The 25,600-nt window shown below is 36.5% G+C and overlaps 1 protein-coding gene across 1 annotated transcript; it reads left to right on the top strand.

Annotated features, from left to right (window-relative positions):
• The first annotated feature begins 3,419 nt into the window (after positions 1-3,419).
• On the top strand, positions 3,420-24,465 carry MS4A5 (membrane spanning 4-domains A5). The gene is made up of 5 exons (XM_019753999.2): positions 3,420-3,572; positions 9,454-9,582; positions 12,013-12,069; positions 13,034-13,186; positions 24,355-24,465. Exons 1-5 carry the CDS (start codon positions 3,420-3,422, stop codon positions 24,463-24,465), a joined length of 603 nt encoding a protein of 200 aa, XP_019609558.1.
• Positions 24,466-25,600: the final 1,135 nt, after the last annotated feature.

Here is a 25,600-nt window from a genome sequence, read left to right on the forward strand (position 1 = left end):
GCTCTGAAATCTGATTAGATTTAAAGACGCTAAGAACTGTATTTCCAATAGTAAAGAGAGCACTGATAGTCCATGGCATGATCTGGCAATAGAGGACACAAAATATTGTATACTCCTATCAACAACTGATAAGAAGCAAGGAGCTGGGTACCTGCATGTGATGCTTTTGAACATTTTTGGAAAACTAATGAATAAAATGAGATTGGCTGCTTGCTCCTATTGTCACTGGACAAAGTGGTGAGAAAAAATGATAAGCTCAGGGATTCGATTTCCTAGCCCAACTACTATATAAATCATTTGACAGCTTAAAAGCTGTGAGCCCTGAAGGAAATGCATACATAGAAGCCCAGACATACAGTGAAAACTAAGAATTCAGCAGAAGCAGGAAATACAGAGATGAAGACCACTAAGCAAAAGAGAAGACCAGGTTGCTTCCTTCATATCCACTTACCCCTCCCAAGATATATCTGGGACGGAAACTAGGTTTTATCATCATTCATGGGACAAGATCTAGAGCCATTATTATTTATAACTTAAAGAGCAAGAGAAAATGAGAGGCTTCTGGGAACCCCTAAGCAGGTGACATCTGGTCACACTAGTTGACGGCTCCTGTTACATTCTCTAGGATATGGATGTGGATCTTTAAAAAGGGGTAGATTTTGCAACAGAGAGAAAAATGAAAAACTGAAAAATAACATTGAGCTTCAGCTGCAGGAAGAGAAGAATAAAAGAGCACAGAGAGCCTTCCTTGGAACAATCTAGCCAGACAATCAGAGCTATGAGAAGGAGAGGGCTAATCGCACTGTGAATCACGGAACTTTGACCACTTGGATCATAACTTCCCCGTAATACTAGCAATAAGAAGCTTGAAATAAAAGCTTCACTTAGGAATTGAGGAATTCAGGGATCTCAAACATAAGCCTCCTTAAGGCTGGAGTAATTCCTATTAAAAGAGTAGGTTTGGGCAGATTAGAAAATATAATACGAAGAAATCTGAGGACATGGAAGACGAAAAGTGGTGCACAAATAAGTGTTATCTATGTATCAAAGGGCCTCGCAGACTTATTAGCAGAACATTGTGAAGTTCCACAGTCACCCTGAAATGGAGAAATGAGGTAGGATAACTTCTGGACTAACTCAGTGTGACATGTCCAATATTCTTATTACCAAGCTCATAAAAATAAACAGGACAATTAGCTGATAAACAGCCAACCAAAATAAACTTTGGAAATAACATGGAACTAAAGCAAAACAAAACACCTAGCCATCCTGATTAAAAATGGTAATAATAATAGAAATATATTCAATGCTATTATTTTTATTATAACAATGTATCTAGCATCCACTACATGCCAAATACTTTAGAATTCACTCACAATAACCCTACAAGGTAACAATTATTATTTCCATTTTTGGATAAGAAATTTAATATTTTAATACATATGTAAGTTAATTTGAATATGTAAGTTAATATATCATTTAGCCAAGACCCCATAACTAATAAATAAAGAGAGGACTTAGAATTAATTCTAGGAGAGAGAGAGAGAGAGAGAGAGAGAGAGAGAGAGAGAGAGAGAGAGAGAGAGAGAGAGAGAAACTGGACAAGGTCCAGAGGAGAGCTAAAAATATGAGTGAGGATGAAATGGGATATATAAAATGTTTGAAATAGAGATTTCTTAACTCAGAGAACACTAATCCAACATCAGAGGATTTTCATAAAGGATGGTCACCATTAGGATTCTATGTTCATGGTAAATTGAATAAGAGAAGGTAAATTCAGAGAAAATAAATCATAAGGGGGATGGTCTTTTAAAACGTTCTAACTGGCAAGTGGCTAGAGGCTGTGACATCAGGATTTTCAATTTAGGAAAACCTGATCTTATTAGGAAACAATAGAGGATGATAAAATAGAGTGTATAAATGGACACAATTCTTCCCTTCCCTTCATCGATGAAGGTCTGACAATCAAGTTCATGAACTCATCCTAGAAAAATTGCTACATACCTCATTGCTGAATATCACTATGGTCACCTTCAAAGTATTCCCTTTGGGAAGCTATGCACTGATGCCAGTGCCTAGTTCATCCTTCAAAGCAATTTTGGAACTCTTTTTCTGGAATGGCCATCAGAGCTGTGGTCGGATTACCCTTGATGTCCTGAATGTCATCAAAATGTCTTCCTTTCAATATTTCCTTTATCTTCCTGTAAAGAAAGAAATCATTTGGGGTCAAATCGGGTGAGTAGAGAGGGTGTTTGTTTACTGGCTGAAAACTTTCTCACAGACAATGACTTGTGAGCTGGTGCATCGTCATGATGCAGGAGCCATGAATTGTTGGCAAAAAGTTCAGGTCGTTTTTGTCAAACTTTTTCACGCAGCCTTTTCAGCAGTTCCAAATAGTAAGCCTGGTTAACTCTTTGTCTGATTGGTACAAATTCATAATGAATAATCCCTCTGATATCAAAAAAGTTAGCAACATCGTTAGGACAAATTCGCGAACTTAATTGTCATACCTCATATGTCCTTGTAATATGACAGTACACATCCTCCCATGAAGATATGGAGTCTATTTCCTTACCCTTTGAATCTGGATTGTCCATACAATTTGCTTAGGTCAATGGGACATTAGCACACATGATTCAACAGTTTTGAGAAACATTTGTGAATCAGAGGAGAACAAATTGTCTGCCAACTGCCAGATACGTGATTGAGGCTATACTAAATCATCTAGTGCTGATCACTTCCCCAGTTGACCACAGATGCATGAGAAAACCTGGAAGAGAAGAGCTGAGCTGGACCAGAACAATGGAACCACCCATATGATCTACAGAATTGTGAGCAAAATCAAATGGTGGTTGTTTGAAGCCACTAAGTTTCAGGGTGGTTTGTTCATAGCTAAAGCTATGAAAGCTAACAAAATCAGATGGCAAAAAACAAACGTGACAGGCTAAATAGACACTCTGTCTACTTCAAGCAGTAGTGAATTAATTTTGTGGCCTGTGGGGTTTGTCCTCTACCTGCCTGAAGATAGAGAACTAGAATAAATGTTCACAATACTCATTTATTTGGGACTTGAAATGTCTTTATAGATCTTCTAGTGCAACCTGATCAATGTACATATATGGAAGCTGAAACCAAGAGGGAGGGATTGACTTTCCCAAGGTCACAGTGAGTTTTTGACTGAACAAGGACTACCAGTCAGGTCCTCTGACCGGTAGACTTGGTCCTTTTACTCACTCACCTTCTTGAGATCTTGACCAGTCCAGAGGTTCCATGACTCTGTGACTCTATGATTCTATAATTCTAAGACAAAGCACAACACTGCCAGGGCTCCACACAGCCTTGGGACAGGAGAAGAACATGGTCTAGACTGAAGTACCAACTAAATCAGTTTTTCACTTCAAAAGATCAACGACGCTATCATGGATTCAAACACTGCACACAAACCTGTGTTTCTGGTATTTCCTCCAGAGGTCACTGTTCCCGAATTTCAGTCAATGGACTATGCAACCACAACCTATGAGTCTAGCATTCCCTTTCCAAAATTACTTGCTACAAAAGTGAAACTCTTTGGGGTAAGTAAGATTTGCCCCAGTGCAAACTCTAGTGAAGGTGTGTTATAGACTTAATATTTGTGTTCCCCAAAATTCATATTTGAAACCATAATCCCAATGTGGTAGCATCTGAAGGTGGGGTTTTGGGGGAGTAATGAGCTCATGATGGTGGAGACCTTACGAATGGGATTAGTGCCCTTGTAAGAAGGGGTCAGAGAGTTACCTAGTTCTCTTTTCATCATGTGAGGTTACAACAGAGAAGTCAGCAGTCTGCAATCCAGACGAGGGTCTTCACCAGAAACTGATCTCAGTCTTCTGATCTCCTTGATCTCAGTCTTTTAGCCTCTAGAACTGTGAGAAATAAATTTCTGTTGTTTATAAGCCACCCAGTCTATGTAATTTTGTTATAGCAGCTGAAATTGACTAAGACAGAAACTGGTACCAAGAAGTGGGTTGCTGCTATAACAAATACTTAAAATGTGGAAGCAGCTTTGGAACTGGGTAATGGTAGAGACTAGCAGAGTTTTTAGGAGCATGTTAGAAGAAGCTGAGATTTTCATAAAGGGACTTGTAAAGGCAATTTTAGTGAGAGCTCAAAAAGAAAAGAGTAGAGCCATAGAGAAAGGCACCATCTTAAGGAATACCCAAGTCACCCTGGACAGAATAATGGTAGAAATATAGATAGGGAAGGCCATGCTGATGAGGTGTCAGATGAAAATGGGGAACATATTATTGGACAATGGAGTAAAGGATATCTTTTTTGTAAAGTGGCAAAGAACTTGGCTGAACTGTGTTTGTGTTCTACTGTTTTGTGGGAGAACTTGCAAGCCATGAAGATTGTATATTTAGTTGAGGAAACTTCTAAACAAAGCATTGAAGAAGTGGTTTGGTTCCTCCTGGCTGCTTACAGTAAAATGCTAGAAGAGAGAAATGACTTGAATACAGAATTATTAAGCAAAAGTAATTAGAACTTAAAGATTTGGAAAATTCTCAGCTTAGCCATATTGCAAAAACTGAGAGAGTGTTAAGAAGAGAACATGAGGGGTATGGCCAAAGGGCCTTTTAATTAAGAGATTAGTGTGGGTGTGAACCAAGGCCTTAAATCAGCCACCTCAGCAGGCAAACTGTCAGGGGAAGATGACAAGAAGTAACGAAGGAAGGCTGTCAGATTTCTTGGGTTTTATAGGATGAGGCAGTAGAGGTATTGGGCCATGAATGCACACTGTTCTTCAAGACATGGGAAGAACCATCCCTAAAGTAGTTCAGACAACATCAAGGCTACCACCTGGGCTTCAAGAGGCCAGATGACCTCTGCTAAAACCCATGGGGGAAGAGCCACCAGAACCCTGGGGACTGGGCCAGTCAGAGCCTATGGGCACAACTTCTGTCCAGTGGAGCTGCAGGAACAAGATCACTACCCCAGTGGGTCCTGAAGACAAGACCACCATCCCATTGGATGCAGAGGCAGAGCATCAAGCCGTAAAGGATTATTCTGAAGCCTTAAGACCTAATGGAATTTGCATTGCTAGGGACCCATCACCCCTTCCTTCTTTCCTATTTCTCTCTTTTGGAATAGGAATATCTATTCTATACCTATGCCACCATTGTACTTTGGAAGCCATAACTGGACTGGCTGCAGAGGTTCATAGCTGGAGAGGAATTTGCCTCAGGATGAATCGTATCTCAAGTCTGACTCAATATCTGATTTAGATGATATTTAGATGAGCCGTTGGACTTAAACTTTAAAGTTGGTGCTGAAACAAGATAAGACTTTGGGGCTATTATGATAGAATGAATGTATTTTTTGTGTGAGAAGGACATTGATTTGGGGGGACCAGGGGCAGAATGTTATGGACTGAATGTTTGTGGTCCACCCAATTCATATGTTGAAACCCTAATCCCAAGATGAGGGTATTTGGAGATGGTCTTTTGGGAAATAATTAGGTCACGAGGGTGGAGTTCTCAGGAATAGGATTAGTGCCCTTACAAGAAGAGGCCACAGAATTAGCGAGCTCTCTTTCTACCTCGTGAGGATATAGTAGAGTTCAGTCTGCAACTGGAAGCAGTCTCCCACCAGAACCCAACCTCACTGGCAACTGGCTCTCAGACTTCCAGCCTCCAGAAACATGAGAAATAAATTTCTGTTGCTTATAACCTACCCAGTCTATGGTATTTTGTTATAGAAGCTTAAACTAAGACGGGACAAGGGGAGGAAGAAAGGGAAAAATATCTGACGGCACAATGTTCTAAGGTAGAAGCCAATTCCAACATTCATTTCTATTAAATTCAGGAAGTATGTATCATGTTTCTATACCAATTTCTGTACAACGTTCCATGGACAGAAAAATGTAAAACAAATAAGCCAAAGTCCCTGGGCTCTTAAAGTTCACAAAGTAAAAATATCGAAACTGAGCACCTCAGAGATATTTTTCCAGCCAAGTTCAGGGAAAATAAAGGAAAGAGAAAACCAAGTAGAAATCAATAGACCAGATTCTGTATCCTGGTTATTGAGTTCTACAGTTTTACATTTCTCCAATCAATCAAAATTCAGGGGTGGCCAGATGGCTCAGTTGGTTAGAGTTCGAGCTCTCAACAACAAGGTTGCTGGTTCAATTCCCACATGGGATGGTGGGCTGTGCCCCCTCGCAGCTAATGATCAAAAATGACAACTGGACTTGGAGCTGAGCTGCGTCCCACACAACTAGATTGAAGGACAATGACTTAGAGCTGATGGGCCCTGGGGTCCTGTTCCCCAATATTCCCTAACAAAAAATTTTTTTAAAAGGGTATAATAAAAAAATTATTTCTCTTTAAAAAAATAAAAATTAAAAAATTAAAAATTCAGTTTGACAACATGACATGATATTTTTATACATGTGGCTTTTGCAGAAAATCCCATTAATATTGTAAGTGCTCATCTCTCCATCCACCCATCTAACCATTTCATGAATATTAATTACCTTTTTATTTACCAATCCTCATTTCAGACAATGTGGGGATTCAGGTATGTTTGAGGCTGTAATATTGCCCTGTCTTAGAAAATATTTGTCCTTTCAATCCCCAGCCTCCAAGAAATTAACTTTTCTTTTTTTCAGAAAAAAAAAAGAAGAAAAAAGAAACAAAGAAGTAGAGAAAGATAGTACCACTGACATGCAAAAGAGGTCCATCTGTTTAAACTGTTTTAGTGTCTTTCGACTATAATGGTGTCCAAACGTTTGCTACAGAGTTCAAATTATTTTAGCAATATGTATTGAACTATGTGGAAGAAGCTATGTTAGACGCTATAAGGGTTACAGAAATAAACACAACCTAGTTTTCCTCATTGAGGGAAGAAATATATAATTTAGAAGAAATAAAATAAAAATATTAAAAACACTTTGGGGCGGCCGGATGGCTCAGTTGGTTAGAGCACGAGCTCTCAACAAGGGTGCCGGTTCAATTCCTGCATGGGATGGTGGGCTGCGCCCCCTGTTAAAAATGGCAACTGGACTTGGAGCTGAGCTGTGCCCTCCACAACTAGATTAAAGGACAGCGACTTAGAGCTAATGGGCCCTGGAGAAACACACTGTTCCCCAATATTCCCCAATAAAAAACACAAAACAAAAAACAAACAAACAAAAACCACTTCAATGTAGCATCTAACGAGAGCCGCAAATGGTGTTGGTGGTGGGGCAAAGTAACCCCACCAGGTAGAACAGTTAGTACACACAGAGAGAACAGTTAGTACAATCTAAAAGGGATGAGGCAACAGCATGGCAAACTTGGCATTTAATTTGAACTCTGAAGAAGTGATGGAATTTTAATAAGTGGAACTGAACGGAGAAGAGAGAGGGAGAATATTCTAGAAGGAGAAAGCATCATGAACAAAAGCACGTGATAGCATAGTTTGGATATGGCAAAGGAAAGCTGGGAGAGAACAAACTAGAATTAAAAGATATAAGAGGATTAAAAAATACAAATTAAGAAATAAGAAAAATCAGAATGGAAAGATAAGCTGTGGTACATCCATACCAAAAAATATTATTCAGTGCTCATAGTAAATGAGTCCTCAAGCCAGGAAGAGACATGGAGGAACCTAAAATGCACAGTGAAGGAAGTCAGCCTGTAAAGCCAACAAACTATATGATTCCAACTACAGGACATTCTGGAAACATCAAAATATGGAAACAATAAAAAGATCAGTGGTTGCCAGGGGATGGAGGAGGAAGGGAGCAATGAATAGATGGAAGACAGAGGATTTTTAGAGTAGGAAAACTATTCTGTACTGCACTATAATAGTGGATACTTGTTGTTACACATTTACCAAAACCCATAGAATGTACAACACACAGAAAGAAGAAAAGATTTAAAGGGACAAAAGTGAACTCACTTTTGGACATATTGAATATAAGGTAACTGTGGGACATTCAAGTGGAGATGTTTGACAGGAGCTAAAAATGTTGGTCTGGAGTTGAGGAAAATAATATCGTCTACAGCTCACCTACTTAAAGGAAAAGTTGCTATGAGAGTATATGAGATTGTACTCAGACCGAGAAGGTGGACTGGGAATAAAAGAGACCAGAGGATATAGATTCATACATCCTACACCTTCCATTCTTCACGTCATTCTCATGAATCTTCCCTAGCATTTGTCAAACCACTGCTTGGTGCTGTAGTGTGTCACAGGTATAGAAAGTGCTTTTGTAGTAACATAGGAAGAAAAAACAGAAAAGGTGAGGGAGTGCTCTGAACCCAGGGATGTGAAAATTCCTCCACAGGTTCAGAGGACTTGTTGTCAACAGAAGGGTGTTCTGATAATCCACTCTGCTTGAGGCCAGGCTGGTCCAGTGATTTAGAATCCACTGCTTCTCAAACTTTAGAATTTGTATGCTAAAGACTTGCAGGTTTTCCCCCAGCTTTATTGAGATGTAATTGACATCTAACATTGTGTAAGCTTAAGATGTTCAATGTGATGATTTGATATACCCATATATTGCAAAATGTTTACCACAAAAATGTTAGTTATCACATCTTTCACCTCATGTAATTGCCATTCTGTTTTTATGCTAGTGAGAGCATTAAAGCTCAACTCGCATAGTCCATTCAAGTATAAGATACAGTATTGTTAACTGTAGTCATCATGCTGTGCTTTAGATCCCAAAACTTATAACTGGAAGTTTATATCCTTTGATCAACATCTCTCCATTCTCCCCACTCTTCCACCCCTGGCAACCACCATGCTACTCTGTTTCTATGAGTTCGATGTTTTAAGATTCCACATATAAAGAAAATTATACAAAATTTGTCTTTCTCTGACTTATTTCACCTAACATAATGCCCTTTAGGTTCATCTATGTTGTTGCAAATGGCAGGGTTTCCTTCTCTTTTTATGCTGGATAGTATTCGTTGTATACATACACCACACTTTCTTTCTCCTTTCATCCATCAATGGACACTTAGATTGTTTCCATGTCTTGCTTATTGTAAATAATATTGCACTGAATAAGTGCAGTTATCTCTTCAAGGTAGTGATTTCATTTCCTTTGGATATACAGCCAGAAGCGGGACTGGTGGATCACATGGTAGTTCTATTTTCAGTTTTAACCTAGGGATTCTATTCAGTTCATATAGGATTTGGCCTAATAATTTGCATTTCTAATTCCCAGGTGATCCTATGGTTGCTGATCTATGGACTGTATTTTCAGGAGCATTGATTTAGATCATTTTACCTTTTACTAAATACCAGATAGACAGGGATCAAGAAAATACCTGGGTGCATCATTAAGGGACTTTTGCTGTCCTTCTCTTATTTATAAAAGAGGGTAATTGTCAAATCCTTTTATGAAAAGGAGATCTTCTACGTTTTCGAAAGAACCCACCATTTTGCTATTTCCTCACCGTGTCTTTTTTCCTCTATTTACAGGCTATCCAGATCTTGTTTGGACTGATGAACTTTTCCTTTGGAGTTATTTTTCTCTTCACCTTTGAAAAACCATACCCAAGGTTCCCCTTTATATTTGTTACAGGATATCCATTCTGGAGCTCCATTTTGGTGAGTATAGTCAATCGAGCTAAATTTGAAGCCAAATTTCACTAACAGGCATATTAGTGCCTTAGTTATGAAATGAGCTACATTCAGTTGTATGATAGGCTTTGAAAAATTAAAATAAAAATCAACCTTGTTGAAATTATTTCCCCATTAATTCATCAGAGTTACTAACATCTCATATTGGGTCTTAAAGTTCCTTTGGGAATATTTCCTTGTGTCTTGAGGTTATTTATCCATGCATTCATTCAAAATTAGTTACTATTTATTATAAGCCAGACACATAGAGGAAGGCAACGAGGATCCAAAGTTAATAATATGTGGGCCCTCACTATGGAAACCAGTATGCAGGCTCCTCAAAAAATTAAAACTAGAACTACCACATGATCCAGCAATTTCACAGCTGGGAATATATCCAAAGGAAACAAAAGCACTATGTCAAAGAGATGTATGTACCCCCATATTCACAGCAGCATTATTTACAATAGCCAACACATGGAGAAAACTTAAGTGTCCATCTACGGACAAATGGATAAAGAAGTTATTATACCTAGAGCTAGATCTAGATATAATTAGATAGATATAGCTATATTAGACAGATAGATGGATAGATAGATAGATAGTAGATAGGATGGAATGTTATTCAGCCATAAAAAAGAGGATATCCTGCCACTGTGACAACCTGGATGAAACTTGAGAGCATTATATTAAGTAAAATGAGTCAGACAGAGAAAGACAAATATTGTATGTTGTCACTTATATGTGGAATCTAAAAAAGAAAAAGAAAAGAAGAAAAAAGAGAAAGAGATCAGATTTGTGGTTACCAGAGACAGAGAGTGAGCGAAGGGTGAAGGTGGATGAAGGTAATCAAAAGGTATAAATTTCCAGTTATAAGAGAAAAAAGTACTAAGGATGAAATCTACAATCCTATACATGGTGACTACAGTTAATACTGCTGTGATAAATATGAAAATTTTTAAGAGATTAGATCCAAAGAGTTCTTCTCATCACAAGGAAAAACACATTTCTTTCTTTATTTTTCCTTTTTCCTATCTATATAAGATTATGGATATTAACTAAACTTATTGTAGCAATCATTTCATGATATATATATAAGTCAAATCATGCTGCATACCCTAAACTTATTCAATGGTGTATGTCAATTGTATTTCAATAAAACTGGGGGGAAAACAAACACCAAACAAACAAAAATAATAATACATGGGCTCTTCCTTCAAATGCCCCTCAGTCTAGCAAGAAAGAAAACATGTAAACAGGTCATTTCCAGGCAATGTGACAAATGATATCACAGAGATGTAGAAAGTGCTTATGTAAGCCAAGATGAAGGCTCAATTTAGTCTTCAGAGAAGAGAGAAGGCTTCTTAGATGTACCTTTGAGCTGCACAAACGCATTTATTAGACCACATTTAATCACATTCAATAAACATTATTTTATATTAATTTAGTGCTAGATAACGGGTAGTGTATAGGGATTCAGAGAAAAGGCAGTCCTGGTCTCAAGGTTGCAGCTGAGTGGAGAATCAATTACCATGTGGTGCAATGACTGGTGACAGAAGACACACAAACTGCCTCACTAGGAAAAGCACCTACAAAACAGAGGGGAAGTTGCCCAGAGACATTTCCAGCTTGACTGGGTTTTAAAGGAAGTTAATCAGATGAGGACATATACAGAGAAGGGACGTGGAGATGGTTGGATGCCAGGGTGTGTAGGGATATCTTGCTGTATGACAAAGGAGAAACATGAGAAAAAAGTTTGAGGCACAGGAGAACACTTTCTATTCTGAAAACTGTTAAGAGTTCAGTGCAGAGATTAAGAGTGAAGGGATGAAGCTGTAGAAACACCAGGCAAGGCAACTAGAAATGTAAAAATGGGTGTGTTGTAATCGGATTTGAAGTTTCTGCTACACAATGGTGATGCCACAGATGACTCACCACCATGAAAATTCTTGGGATGCTCTCAAAATTCCCAGAATATTGGCTCCAACTCCACCTATGTTCCCATCCAAGAGAGCACATTGGATATTGGATTGCAAATGGGTGTGAAGGATGTTCTTAGAAGAATAATGGAATCTGATCATATTGATTGCAAACTGATTTGACTACAGTATGTCAGGATATCCAAGCTGAGTCTGCAGTCGCTACTCAGGGAGATGGATGAGAAAACTAAAGCCTAGTGAGGTTAAAACAAGTTATCATGTTCAAATAAATAGTTAAGGCTAAAGCAAATTTCTAGTCTAGTATTTTGTCTACTATTCATTTATGGACAACCATACAAAGCATCTCACCCTTCTCATATCCCTGAGGATTGTGTGAAGTACGAAGGAGTGTCTGTAAAAGAAACATGTAAAAGTCTGTGAGAACTCTTTAATATCAGCTAAACATGTCCATAGCTAAGATATTTATTCTTTGTAACAGTTCATTAATTCCGGAGCCTTCCTAGTTGCATTGGAAAGAAAAACCACAGAAACTCTGGTGAGTTATATTTTCCTTTCATTAAAAATTTATAACTTTGTAATAAATAATTTATTCTAGCCTTGGAAATGAATTTGGAAAATCATTAAGCCACTAAAATTGCACAAACTGTCAATTATTGATACCAATCAATATTATTTACTTCTTTTTTTCATAGAGACTTTTCTAGGTCAACTAGTGTAATTCTGATTTTTATATATAGAGACACTGAGGCATAGAATAAATGACTTGTTCAAATTCTTCAGCTAAACGGCAGAATGGGTGTCATTATTTCAGTAACTCATCATTCTTTCTCCAGGTATTTTTGGTGTCTGTTGCATGACAGACACTTCGATAAGCTGTAGTTTGACTCATATGATAGGGACACTGTAAACAACATAAATAAACCTGATAAGCAGAATCTAAAAATAAATAATACAGAGTCGATGAATGTGAAATTCTAACACAGATAAATTATAAGTAGGATATTTTTACTCTGTTCAAAGAATCAAAGACATGCAATGTTAATTAATAAGCCAATAAATTATTTTCAGCAAAGGATATCTCCTGTAGATTTGTAGTTTTAGGAAGAAATAAAAATTGCCAATAAATATAATGTTTAGTTAAATAGTCATAAAACCAGCATGTAAATGGGTCACGACTTTTACCAGAGCATCAAAATGCAATGCAATGCTACCCCTAAAAGCTTCATTTGTCCAGTGAATACCCCACCCCAATTAAATGGGATTTAACTTAGGCACAGTTTATGGGGGATGGGAGGATTATTAAAAGTTCACTGGATCCCCTCATTCTGTAAATGAGGGCCTGAAGCCCAAAGAGTTAAAATGACTCACACGAGATGACACAGCTGTTTCGTGGCATTGCCATGCTGTGACTAAAATCCTGCTCTCCAGTCTCCCCACCCATTGTTCCGTCAACTCAGACTGGGCCTGAGCCACTGTGTTATGTTCTTATTCTCTTTCAGGTGAAGATGAGCCGATCAATGAATTTTTTTAGTGCCCTGGCAGCAATAGCTGGAATCATTCTTCTTGCATTTGGTTTCATTGTAGATCAAAATTACCTTTGTGGCTATGCTGGAGAAGTTAGTGAGTGCAAGGCTGTTACTGCCCTATTCATTGTAAGTATGCTGCCATTTTCAGGTGAGGAGTAATGGGTTTGGTCATAAAGACTTATGAGCACCCAATCAGCACCGTCCAAATAACGTTGCAGACACATTTTCTTTAATTCACAAACATTTCCAGAGATCATAGTACCTGATAGACATTAAGCCAGAAACTGTAGAATAGAAAAATAAACACATTATAACCTCCAACTTTAGGAATTCATAGATGAGTAGAGGAGATAACACATGTACGTCAATGAGTATAATATAAACGATAAGTGATATGCTAAAAGAAAAATACAGGTATAGCAGTGTGGTAGTAGTTCACAGTCCTGGATGTACATTGGAATCACGAGTGGAGTATTCTTACAGTCTGGGTTTTAATACTTAGACTGGACTTCTGATAAAACAGGGTAGACTGAAAACAGGCATTTATTTCTGCGTTTTCTAAAATCACACTAAAATTAGTGCAAAGGAATATAAAAGATATGAATCTACATGAAGAGAAAAAGATAGCCAGTAAGACCCATTAAAAATTGCTGAGAAAGTTGAAAACTAATTGCCTAACTTTTTGAAAAGGGAGTCCTAATAGAAGTGAAATATTTCACATGGAAGCTTCTAAGAAATACTTAGAATACTAGGCATTTGGATGTACCAGGACCACCAGAAACAGGAGAAGAGAAGAAAATAGAGAGACTGGTTCTGGTAATAGTGAAATGGGTTGTGTGGATCAACCCTTCTCTGAAAACAAACTAAAAAGCTACATTGGAAAAAAAAATTTAAAACACCTTACAAGCACTGAAGAGGTGAAAAGTGATCTGTAACTCCTAGATCAAATTTTAGATGAAAGCTTAACTTGAAGTCTGTCAATGGAAAGTAAAAAAGCAATAAAGCTGTTTATACCTCAAGGCCACTTGCCAAGTCTGCTCAGTTGGAATCTGATTCCCAGCCTAAGTGCGGTGAAGGAAAAAGAAATCAAGGCCCAGAGTCCAGTGAAGATAGGAAGACATAGAAAAGACATTCCTTGATAGAGTATTAACACTCTTCAGGTAAAGGCAAAAAGACATACAAAGTACTCTGCCATATAGTAGCAGAGAAAATTTACTGAACAGAGTGAGAAAGAAAAAGTCCTTGACAAACTGTGGGCACAGACCAGAGCCCCTGACAACATCCCCTCATCCCCCATCCCCACTGGGATTTTAACCTTGGGTAGACATCAACTGGGTGAGTGAAGAATGCACAAGCCTGAATTTGGACTTGGTATTTGGTGCATCTAGCATCTGACAAAACCAAAACCAAAGGCTATCTGGGGGAAACATCCAATAGACTCACAAAACTCCGACAAAATTTGGTACAATATTTGATAGTACACACTAGATAAATCAGAATGAATCACATTTCATGGAGCAAAAAATACAGAAGAAAGAGTAGGGATATGAAACAGAGTAAACAAGTCTAACATGAACTTGATTAGAATTATAAAGAGAATGAGAAAGAGAAAATGACAGATTTTTAAACCAATGAATAGCATTAGCCCAAATAAGCAAGAGGTCCAGTGAACTCCAAACACGGAGAAACATTACAATGAAAATATAGAAAACAAAAGACAAAGAAAAATTTTAAGTAACCAGTGAAAAATGGCAGATTGTCTTTAAAAAAAAAATAGCAATTAGAATAATGGCTACCTTGGGAGAGATAGTAACTGGAAGGAAGTATGACAGGGCCCTCCAGGGTGGAGGTCTAGCCTTCCATTCAAAATAACCTATTTTGACATTTTATAATTCACACTCATGTAATTCTTCACAGACGTATGTATTTCAAAAATAAGATTGCTGTTTTAGTTTACAAAATCTGACCAGTCCTCACCTGGATGACCCTTTGAGTAAATTTATCCTTTCAGGCAATATATATATATATATATTCATATATATACTCTATACTCATATTTTTGAGACCCTACTGAGACTTAGACCTCAGAACATTTGATAAATTCAGTTTGTATGGTCAATAGGTTTTCCTGGAATCATTTGCAGGCTTCCACATAAAAAGACAGATGTAATGTTGAAGTGTTCAACATATTTTTTAAACTTTTATAAATTTAAGAGTAAGTGTACAGCTTGATGCATCTTCATAAACTGAATACATCTCAGTATCAAGTTACTGCTTCCCCCCTTTCTATACTGTAGTCTTTGGAATGAAGTCACTGTGGGCAACAAACATAGGGAGGTAGGTGCCAACTCCTTGAAGACAGAGTATATGCCTAAATTATTTTAAATTCTTCTAAACTGGGAATTTATCTATTCTTCCTCTATTTACTTATTTATTTAATCATGTATTTATGTCAGTATGGATGTATGGGTATTTATTTTATACTCTGGGTTACGATCGAAAACTATTCATTTCGTTGTGCAAATTGTTCAATTTTAGCCGTTGGGAGCTCTTTCAGTTGGCTCCTGTGATCCTTTGACATATTCCTATATTGTGATGAGTGGGGGGTGGGGGTTTGTTTTAGTGTTTCCATACTTTCTGGCATGACAAGATTCTCCAGGCTCCTCTTATGTATCTCCTGCCGTAGGCCTACAATAGGCCAATTCTCCAAGGAGCTCTGGTTCCTTTTGTTGGAGAATGGTATTAGAAACCAAGGTATGAGCACTAGGTGTACTTTCCACTACTGGTGTACCATTGCTTCTGAGGCCCTCCTAGCTGACAGAGCAGGAAATATGTGTGTGTACTAACCCATGTACATACACACATCTATAAATATTTCTTTATGTATCCATCAACATCTACATTAGTCTGGGCTTGAGTTTCATAATATGTTTACAGCACTAATCCATCACTACATGGATCATTTTAACACCCCCCCCCCATCGATTATCTGTAACCTCCCCCTCCAACAGTGAGAAACCTCACTCCCACCATCCTCTATCCATTTCCTTCATTTTTCAATTAGTTTATACATGCAGAGTAGTGTCAGATTGTTAAATGATACCGCCATGGGAAACAATTTATAAATGGTAAATAATAACTTATCAAATTGATAAACATAACTTATAAATATAAGTGACAAGTTATATTTAACTGATAAATCCATTGGAAACAGTGATTATAGTTAGTTACTTTTGCATTTAGTTTTAAAGACTCCATTGACTTCCAAAGCAACTTCATTAAGCACCTACCTCCACCCCTAATCCTCGTCAGTGAGCTTATTTTACATATGTGTGAGGCAATTGGATTACTTTGTCACAGTCTAATTTACATTCTGGCATTCTTTAATTACATAAAAGATTTTTAACAATTTGCATACATTAAGTTCATTCTTTGCAAAGTAAAAGTTCTTAATTTTGATGAAGTCCAATTTATTGTTTTTATTTTGTTGCTTGTGCTTTTGGTGTTGTATCTAAGAAACCATTGCCTGCCCCAAGGTCATGAAGATGTATTCCTGTATTTTCTTCTAAAACTTTTATTGTTTTAGTGCTTATATTTAGCTATATGAGCCATCTTAATTTTTGTGTATGGTGTCAGGAAACAGTTCAACTTTATTATTTTGCATGTTGTCCAAGCACCATTTGTTGAAAAGATTTTTTAAAAATCTATTTTATTTCCATGGCACACTTGATAAAAATGAATTGAGCATAAAATGTAAGGGAAAATATTCTTCAAAAGTAAAGTTGAAGTAAAAATATCTAACAAAAACTGAAAAAATTTGGCATTGGCAAACCTGCACTAAAAGGGTATACTAAAGGCTTTCTTTAAGCAGAGGGAATCTCATGAGATAAACACCAAAGGAAAACACAGTACTGCTAGAAAGAATAAAGGGCATTGAAAATGGCAAATTTGAGGATAAAACTAAAAACATGTGGAATGTTTAAAAAATAGTAATTTTTTGTGGTGTTTAAATGACAAAATGGTATAAGAGCAGGAAGGGTATAAATAGAATTAAAGAATTCTCTTACATCCTAGCATTGTCTGAGATGTGATATCTATTGTAAGTTAAAGAGGCAGTTGGTAATTTCTATAGTCTTCACTTTGAAAAATCTTTTCTTTTTTTTAAATTAAACTTTATTGGGTGACAATTGGTAGTAAAATTACATGGATTTCAGATGTACTATTCTGTAATACATCATCTATATATCACATTGTTTGCTCACCACCCAGAGTCAGTTCTCTTTCCATCACCGTATGTTTGATCCTCTTTACCCTCATCTACCAGCCCTCTCTTACCACCCTGAATGCGCCCGATCTCATCTGAAAAATAATTTTTTAATGTAGAATAAGTAAACTTAGACAAATGATAAATTAGAATAATCAAAACATAATTTTTAAATAGTTTATTAATTCAAGTTTGAAAATAAAGAGAAAAATAACAAATGGAGCATTTTAAAAATAAATAATGAGATATTTAAATATAAATATATCAGTAACCATATTAAATGTGAACTACTCCAATTAAAAAACAGAGGTTGTCACAGTGAGTTTAAAAAAGAACAGAACTGCATAATGTTTGCCAGAGGCATCTATCTATAGTAATAACAAAAAAAATAAACTTAAGGCAAAAAGCCTTCCAGGATACGGGGACTTTCATAATGATAAAAGGATCAAACCAAGAGAAAAATATCACAATTCTAGGTTTGATTTCTCCTTATAACACAGCTCAAAATATTAAGAGGAAAGCTAACAAAACTTAAAAACATAAGTAGAAAAAGGTAAAATCATCAAAAGAAATTTTAGCACACAGCTCTTAGTAACTGAAATGATATGCAGAAAGATAATAAAATTATAGGATTTTGAAAAAGACAATTAAGAAAATAGATCTAAATGCTGTGTATAATACACTGCACCAAAGAACTGCAGAATACTGTTAACTACTTTTGAACAAAATTGATGGAGGCCAGAAGATAATGGAAAAACATTTTTAAAGTGCTCAAATGAAATACTATTAACCTGGAATTCTATGCCTGGTTAAAATGTTCATCAAAAGTGAAGGTGAAATAAAGATGTTAACTGACAAATAATAATTGAAAGATTTCACATAGAACACTCAATAAAACTACACACTGAGCCATAGGACAATTCTTAATGAAACTGAAAGGAGTATATGTTCTCTGAATACAATGGAACTATTAGATGTCAGGAAAAAAAAAAAACTAACAATTCCAAAACACCTTGGAAATTCTAAATTTTGCAAGGCTCTAAGAAGAATTAAAAATATATTAAAATAAAATGATAATGAGATATTCATACCAAATTTTATCGGATGCGACTAAAGTATGTTTAGAGGAAACTCTATACCCTTAAATTGAAACATTGAAAAAGAAGAAGTATTGAAAAATAAATTATCCAAATATCCATATCAAGAAAGTAAGACATCAAGAGTTAGGGCTTTCTATTAGTCTGCTCAGCCTGCTATAATAAAATATCATAGGCAGTCTTTAAAGATAGTGACATAGGAGGCTCCTAAACTCTCTTCCTCTCATGAACACATCAAATTTACAGCTATATATGGAACAATTTCCTGTGAAAGAAATCCATAAGCCAGCTGATTGACTCCTACACACTGGGCAAACAAAACAAAAAAAATACCCACTTTAAAATACAGGAAATATAAAATCTGAACAGACTAATTATTAATATTAATAAGGATATTGAATCAGTAGTCAAAAACCTCCCAACAGAGAAAAGTCTAGAAACAGATGGCTTCACTCGTGAATTCTACCAAACATTTACTATCAAGAGGAATTAATACCAATCATTCACAAACTCTTCCAAAAAATAGAAGTGGAGGTTTAAATTTCATTTTACAAAGTCAGCATTATCCTGATACCAAAACAGACCAGGACACTGCAAGAAAAGAAAACTACAGGCCCATATCCCTGATGAATGTAAATGCAAAAAATCCTCAACACAATATTAACAAACTGAATTCAACAATATATTAAAAAGATAATATACTGTGATCAAGTGGGATTTATTCCAGGATGCAAGGATGGCTCAATACCTCATTAACGTAATAAAGTATAGAAATCATATAATCATCTTAAACATGCCGAATAAGAATTTGACAAAATTCAGCATCCTCCTATGAAAAAAAAAATCAAATTCTAAACACGTTGCGATAGAGGGATGTGCCTGAACATAATAAAAGGTATATCACAAGCCCACAGCTAACATCATAGTCAACAATAAAAAGCAATAGCTTTTCCTCTAAGATCAGGAACAAGAAAATGATGCCACTCTCACCATTTCTATTAAACATTGTACTGGAAGTCCTAGCCAGAGCAATTAGGAAATAAATAAATAAATAATAAAAGGCATTTAAATCAGAAAAGAAGTAAATCAGTCTGTTTGCAGATGACATGATATTATATATAGAAAATCCTAAAGATTCCACCAAAAAAAAATTGTTAGAATAAATGAATTCAGTAAAATTGCAGGACACAAAATCAATATACAAAAATCACTTGCATTTCTAACACTAATAACAAACTACCAAGAAGAAAAATTAAGAAAACAATCACATTTACAATCACATCAAAAAAAAAGAAAATGTTTAGGAATAAATGTAACCAAAGAACTGAAAGATCTCTACACTAAAAACTATAAAATATTGAAGAAAGAAATTGAAGAAGACATGAATAAATGGAAAGATATCCCCTGCTCATGGTTTGGAAGAATTAATATTGTTAAAGTGTCCATACCACCTAAGCAATTGACAAATTCAATGCAATCACTACCAAAATTCCAATGGCATTTTTCACAGAAATGGCGGGGGGGGCGGAGCGGGATGGATCCTAAAGTTTGTATGGAAGCACAAAAGACCCCAAATAGCCAAAGCAATCTTAAGGAGAATAAAGCTAAACGTATCATACTTCCTGATTTCAAACTATATTACAAAGCTATAGTCATCATAACAGTATAGTATTGACAAAAGACATAGAGATCAGTGGAACAGAACAGAGAGCCTAGAAATAAACCCACACATATATGATCAATTAATGTACAACCAAAGAGCCAAGGATATACAGTGGGGAAAGGACAGTCTTCCCACTAGTGTTGGGAAAACTGGACAGCCACATCAAAAGAATGAAACTGGACCATTGTTATTACACCTTAAACAAAAATCAACTCAAAATGGATTAAAGACTTGAATGTAAGATGTGAAATGATAAAACTTCTAGAGGGACATAAAAGAAAAAACATAGATGGTAAGTCCTTTAACATATATCTTGGCAATGACTTTTTTTTTTTTTTTTTTTTTTTGACACCCAAAGCAAAGGCAACAAAAGCCAAAATAAACATGTGGGATTACACAAACTAAAAAGCCTCTGCACAGCAAAAGAAACCATCAACAAAATGAAAAGGCAGCCTATGGAATGGGAGAACATATTTATAAATCGTATATCTTATAAGGAGCTAATATATAAAATATATAAAGAACTCATACACCTCAGTAGTAAAAAAACACAACAACACAATTCTATTAAAATATGTGCAGAGGATCTGAATAGATATTTTTCTAAGGAAGACATACAGATGGCCAACAAATACATGAAAAGCCGTTCAGCACAAGGAATCATCAGGAAAACGCTAATTAAAACCACAATGAGATATGATCTCTCATTTTATAGAATGGCTATTATAGAAAAGGACAAGAAATAACAAGTGTTGCAGAGGATATGGAGAAAAGGGAAAGCTGTGCACTGCAGGTTGGAATATAAATGGCGCAGCCACTATGGGAAAATAGTACAGAGATCCCTCAAAAAATTAACTACCATATGATCCAGCAATTCCACTTCTGGGTATTTATCTGAAGAAAACAAAAACACTAATTTGAAAAGCTATATGTACCCCTATGTTCACTGCAGCATTATTTATAATAGCCAAGATATGGAAACAACCTAAGTGTCCACTGATGGATGAATGGATAAACAACATGAGATATATATAATATATATAAAGAATATTATTCCAATATGTATATGTGGAATATTATTCAGCCATGAGAATGAAGGAAATCCTGCCGTTTGCAATAAACTTGAGGAGATAAGCCAGATAAGTGAGATAAGTCAGATGGAGAAAAACAAATACTGTATGCTATCACTCACATGTAGAATCCAAAAAGCCAAATTTGTAGAAACAGAGAGTAGAATGGTGGTTCCCAGGGCCTGGGTGGCGGGGGGGGAGGGATTTGGGGAGCTAGTGGTCAAAGGGTATAAACTTCCAGTTAGAAGATGAATAAATTCTGGAGATCTAATAATAACTTTGTGATTTTAGTTAACAATACTGTATTATATACTTCAGTGTTGCTAGGAAATTAGATCACAAACGTTCTCACCACAAAAAAAGAAATAATAATTATGTGATGTGATGGAGATTTTAACTAACAAATGTTATGGTGGGAATCATATTCCAATTATAAATATATCGAACCCATATATTGTACACCTTAAACTTACACAATGTTGTATGTCAATTATATCTCAATTTTTTAAAAAGTAAGTGCAAAGGCAAGCACAGAACGGGAGATAATCTCCTCAATACGTATATCTGACAGAGAACCCATATCCAGAGTATATTAAGCATCCCTGAAAATCCATAATACAAAGACAAAAATATACAATGAGTAAGACTTCACAAAGGAAGATACACTAATGGCTGGTGACCATGTGCTCAACATTATTAGTTACCAGGGAAACGCAAATTAAAATTCAATAAGATACCACTGCACATACACCAAAATGACTTCAATTGAAAGAACTGGCAAAACCAAGTGTTGGCAGGAATGTGAAGCAACCAGAATTCTTCTTATACATTTTTGGAGGGAGTGTAAAATGGTTCAACCACCTTGGGAAACTAGTTGGTAGCTTCTTACAAAATTAAGCACATACCTATTTTATGTCTCAGCAATAAATGCAAGAATGTTCATAGCAAATCTATGCATTGTCGTTAAAAACTAGAAACAATTCAAATGTCTATCAACAGCAGAGTGGCTAATAAACTGTGATTAGTCAAACAATAGAATACTACTTAGCAGCAAAATAAAAGGAACAACCTACCGATACAGGCAACTACATGGATGAATGTCAATCCATTATACTGAGCAAATAAATCCAGATACAAAAATGAGCAGGCAAATTTAATAAATGGTGCTAGAAATTGGAATAGTGGTTCCCTCTGAATGGAGTAGGGGGATTGACTGGAAAGGGACACAAAGAACTCACTGAGGTGATGGAAATGTATAACATATCTTGATTTGGAAAGCAAAAACGAGTAACATATATATTTACGTATAAACTCTGGTATAGTAAAAGAATTAGAAAAATATTTTTAAAGCAGGTAACAGCAAAGTTTTAATGTTTTTACTTATATATACAAAGATTGAATATAACACACAAAAGTCAAGAACACAATAAAAAACAGACTAAGATTATGAAGAAGGAATTTATAAAAATGTAACTGTAGTGGTCAAACCAACTCATAGAGTGATGCTCAAAATCACTAATAGTCAGGGAAATGCCAATTAAGTTAACAATGGACTAAGATTTACATTCACTACATTGGCAAAAATTAGAGAGTTTTAAAAATGATCACAGGTAGGAAAATGGTGAAAAGTATGCTCTTGTATATCAGTGGTTGAAATGTGAAAATGTCACTATCATTTTGGAAAGCAAGGAGATATTTACTTCTGTGAAAGATACACATACCTGTTAATGCAGGTATCTATCTCCACAGCAATTAAACCACCTATAAGGGTTTGTGTGCAAGAATACTTATTGCAGCATTGTTCAGTGTGGTAAAAACAAACAAACAAAAACAGAAAAGAGGGGCTGCCGGGTGGCTCAGTTGGTTAGAGTAGAGTGTTCATAACACCACGGCCGCCAGTTCGATTCCCACATGGGCCAGTGAGCTGTGCCCTCCACAGCTAGATTGAAAACAACAACTTGACTTGGAGCTGAGCTGCGCCCTCCACAACTAGATTGAAGGACAATGACTTGGAGCTGATGGGTCCTGGAAAAAAAACACCACACTGTTCCCCAACATTCCCCAATAATAATTTAAAAAAAATAAAATAACAGAACAGCAGAGGAGGAAGTGGAAATTAATTATTTCCTGTCACCAAAGAATAAATGAATGATGGCAACAATGTACATCATGGGATATTATATATTATGTGTGCACTAAAAACCCTGTGACTCTAAACAGTTTTTCATCCTATAGTCAAAACACATTGGCGAATATGGTTGTAGAACAGGATGTCAGCCATAGTCATCTTTACAAACCATCACAGGCTAAACACCAGTGTGTCAAGCCTCTGAACGCCTAACAAGGTGTGCATCCTATCTGTGCTGTTAGCGGTCAGGATACAGCATTTTAAAGGTCCTTAGCAATGATGAAAAGGACACAAAATGGTACTGAGCCTGTGCTTCTTTTTATGCATCTTTTTCTGCATGTTCCTCTTTTTTTGGGCCTGTAGTTTTCTCTTTTCCCTCTTTTTCTTTTCTTTTCTATTTTTGTTTCTATCTTTTTCCTGTTTCTTAACTTTTGGTTCTCCTTAAACAGATCATTTTTTGATATTATTTCTTTGTATTTTATTTATGAAATGGAGTATTTCCTACACATACTTTAGAAAGTAGACTATTTTATATGCTTAAAAAAATAATATTCTGTGTTGTGTTGTGCTGTGTGCTGTGTGTTGTGCTGTGTTGTGCGGTGCTGTGCTGTGCGGTGCTGTGCTATGTTGTGTTGTGCTGTGTGTTGTGCCATGTGTTGTGTGTTGTGCTGTGTGTTGTGTGTTGTGCTTTGTTGTGCTGTGTTGTGTGGTGCTGTGTTGTGTGGTGCTGTGTTGTATTGTATGATGCTATGTGTTGTGTATTGTGTGATGCTGTGTTGTGTGATGCTGTGTTGTGTTGTGTGGTGCTATGTGTTGTGCGGTGCTGTGTTGTATGGTGCTGTGTGTTACCTGTTGTGTGGTGCTGTGTTGTGTGGTGCTGTGTGGTATGGTACTGTGTTATACTAAAACAGCTGTACACTGTCATGAGCCCCCACTGATTTGCTTCCTAAGCATCAGATACACTTGAGACAGGTTAGGGATCCTTCTCCCAGCTATTGCCACCTCATTGCCATCAGAAAACCCATTATTGTGCTAAGACCATGACTCTTCATTTCTGTTTCTCTTATTACAGGGAGTTTTGACTATGTTGATGGCCTTCAGCATTATTGAATTGCTCATTTCTATGTCCTTCGCAATTTTGACTAGACCCTTTGACTGCTGTGACTGCGAGGAATGGTGTTGAATAGCACTGTGAAAATAAAGATGTGTTATAATATTATGGAGAGATGAATTATGCTTGTGGGAAAAGCCAAAAGGAACACAGACTCTTAAGGCTGGCAACTCTGTGAAGCAAAGGGGAGTGACTCAAGGGTGTAGGGTCGGGGAACATTTTGGCTGATAAAACACACACTGCCTCTTTGCAACGCCATCTCCTCCTCTCCCCAAATCATGTGGTCACGTTGGTGTCACCTCCTCTGTCAGTCATGCATTCACTGAACTAGAGAACAGCAATATAGTGTTGCCACTGTAACAAACAGAGAAACGGACCAATACCCAGGGTGTGGATTTCTCCAAGAGACTCTACCTAGTGGCTCGTACTCCACTGTTGTGTGGAAGGATGATTTGGTTGGAAGAACGGCTTGGCCCACTAATGTTACACTGAGTGTGCGAGATCACCCATGTTACCCACTTATGACAATGACAGTAGTAACAGCAATGGGGGCAAACATTGGTGAAAGCCTCGACAATGTTCCGGGCACTGTGGGAAGGGTTTTACGTGTCGGACTAACTTAATCTCACAAAAATTCTAAGAGGCAACTTTTATTATAATACTCATTTTACAGACAAGAACTTGAAGTACAGGGAGGGTAAGTAATGTGCCCAAGGTCACAAAGCTTGCAGAGCCCAAGGTCTTAATCCCTATACCAAGGTGCCAATGTTTCTTGAAACTTTTGATCTGGGAACTCCTTTCCACGCTTCAAAATTATTGAAGACTCATTACACATGACTACACATAATAGTTTTATGAAAACACCTATATTTTCCAAAATAGAAAAAAATTAGTGTAGAGAGTAGCACTGATGTACAGCTTTTCAATTTTTTTAAAGTTACTTAACATGTTTATTTTTTTAGCTTTATTCAGTTATAGTTGATATACAAAAAAACTGCACATGTTTAATGTATGCAGACACCTGATACCATCCCCATAACCCGTCAAAAACGTTGCTGTGTTCTTTTGTGAGGTTTTGTTTTTAGTTTTTGGTAAGAACACTTAATATGAGATCTATCTTCTTAACATATTTTACAGTGCACAATACCATATTATTAACTATAAGTACTGTGTTATACAGTAGATCTCTAGAATTTACTCATCTCGC

Source organism: Rhinolophus sinicus, chromosome 14, assembly GCF_057876585.1.
Source record: "Rhinolophus sinicus isolate RSI-liver-muscle chromosome 14, RSI-T2T, whole genome shotgun sequence".
Lineage (NCBI taxonomy): Eukaryota > Metazoa > Chordata > Mammalia > Chiroptera > Rhinolophidae > Rhinolophus > Rhinolophus sinicus.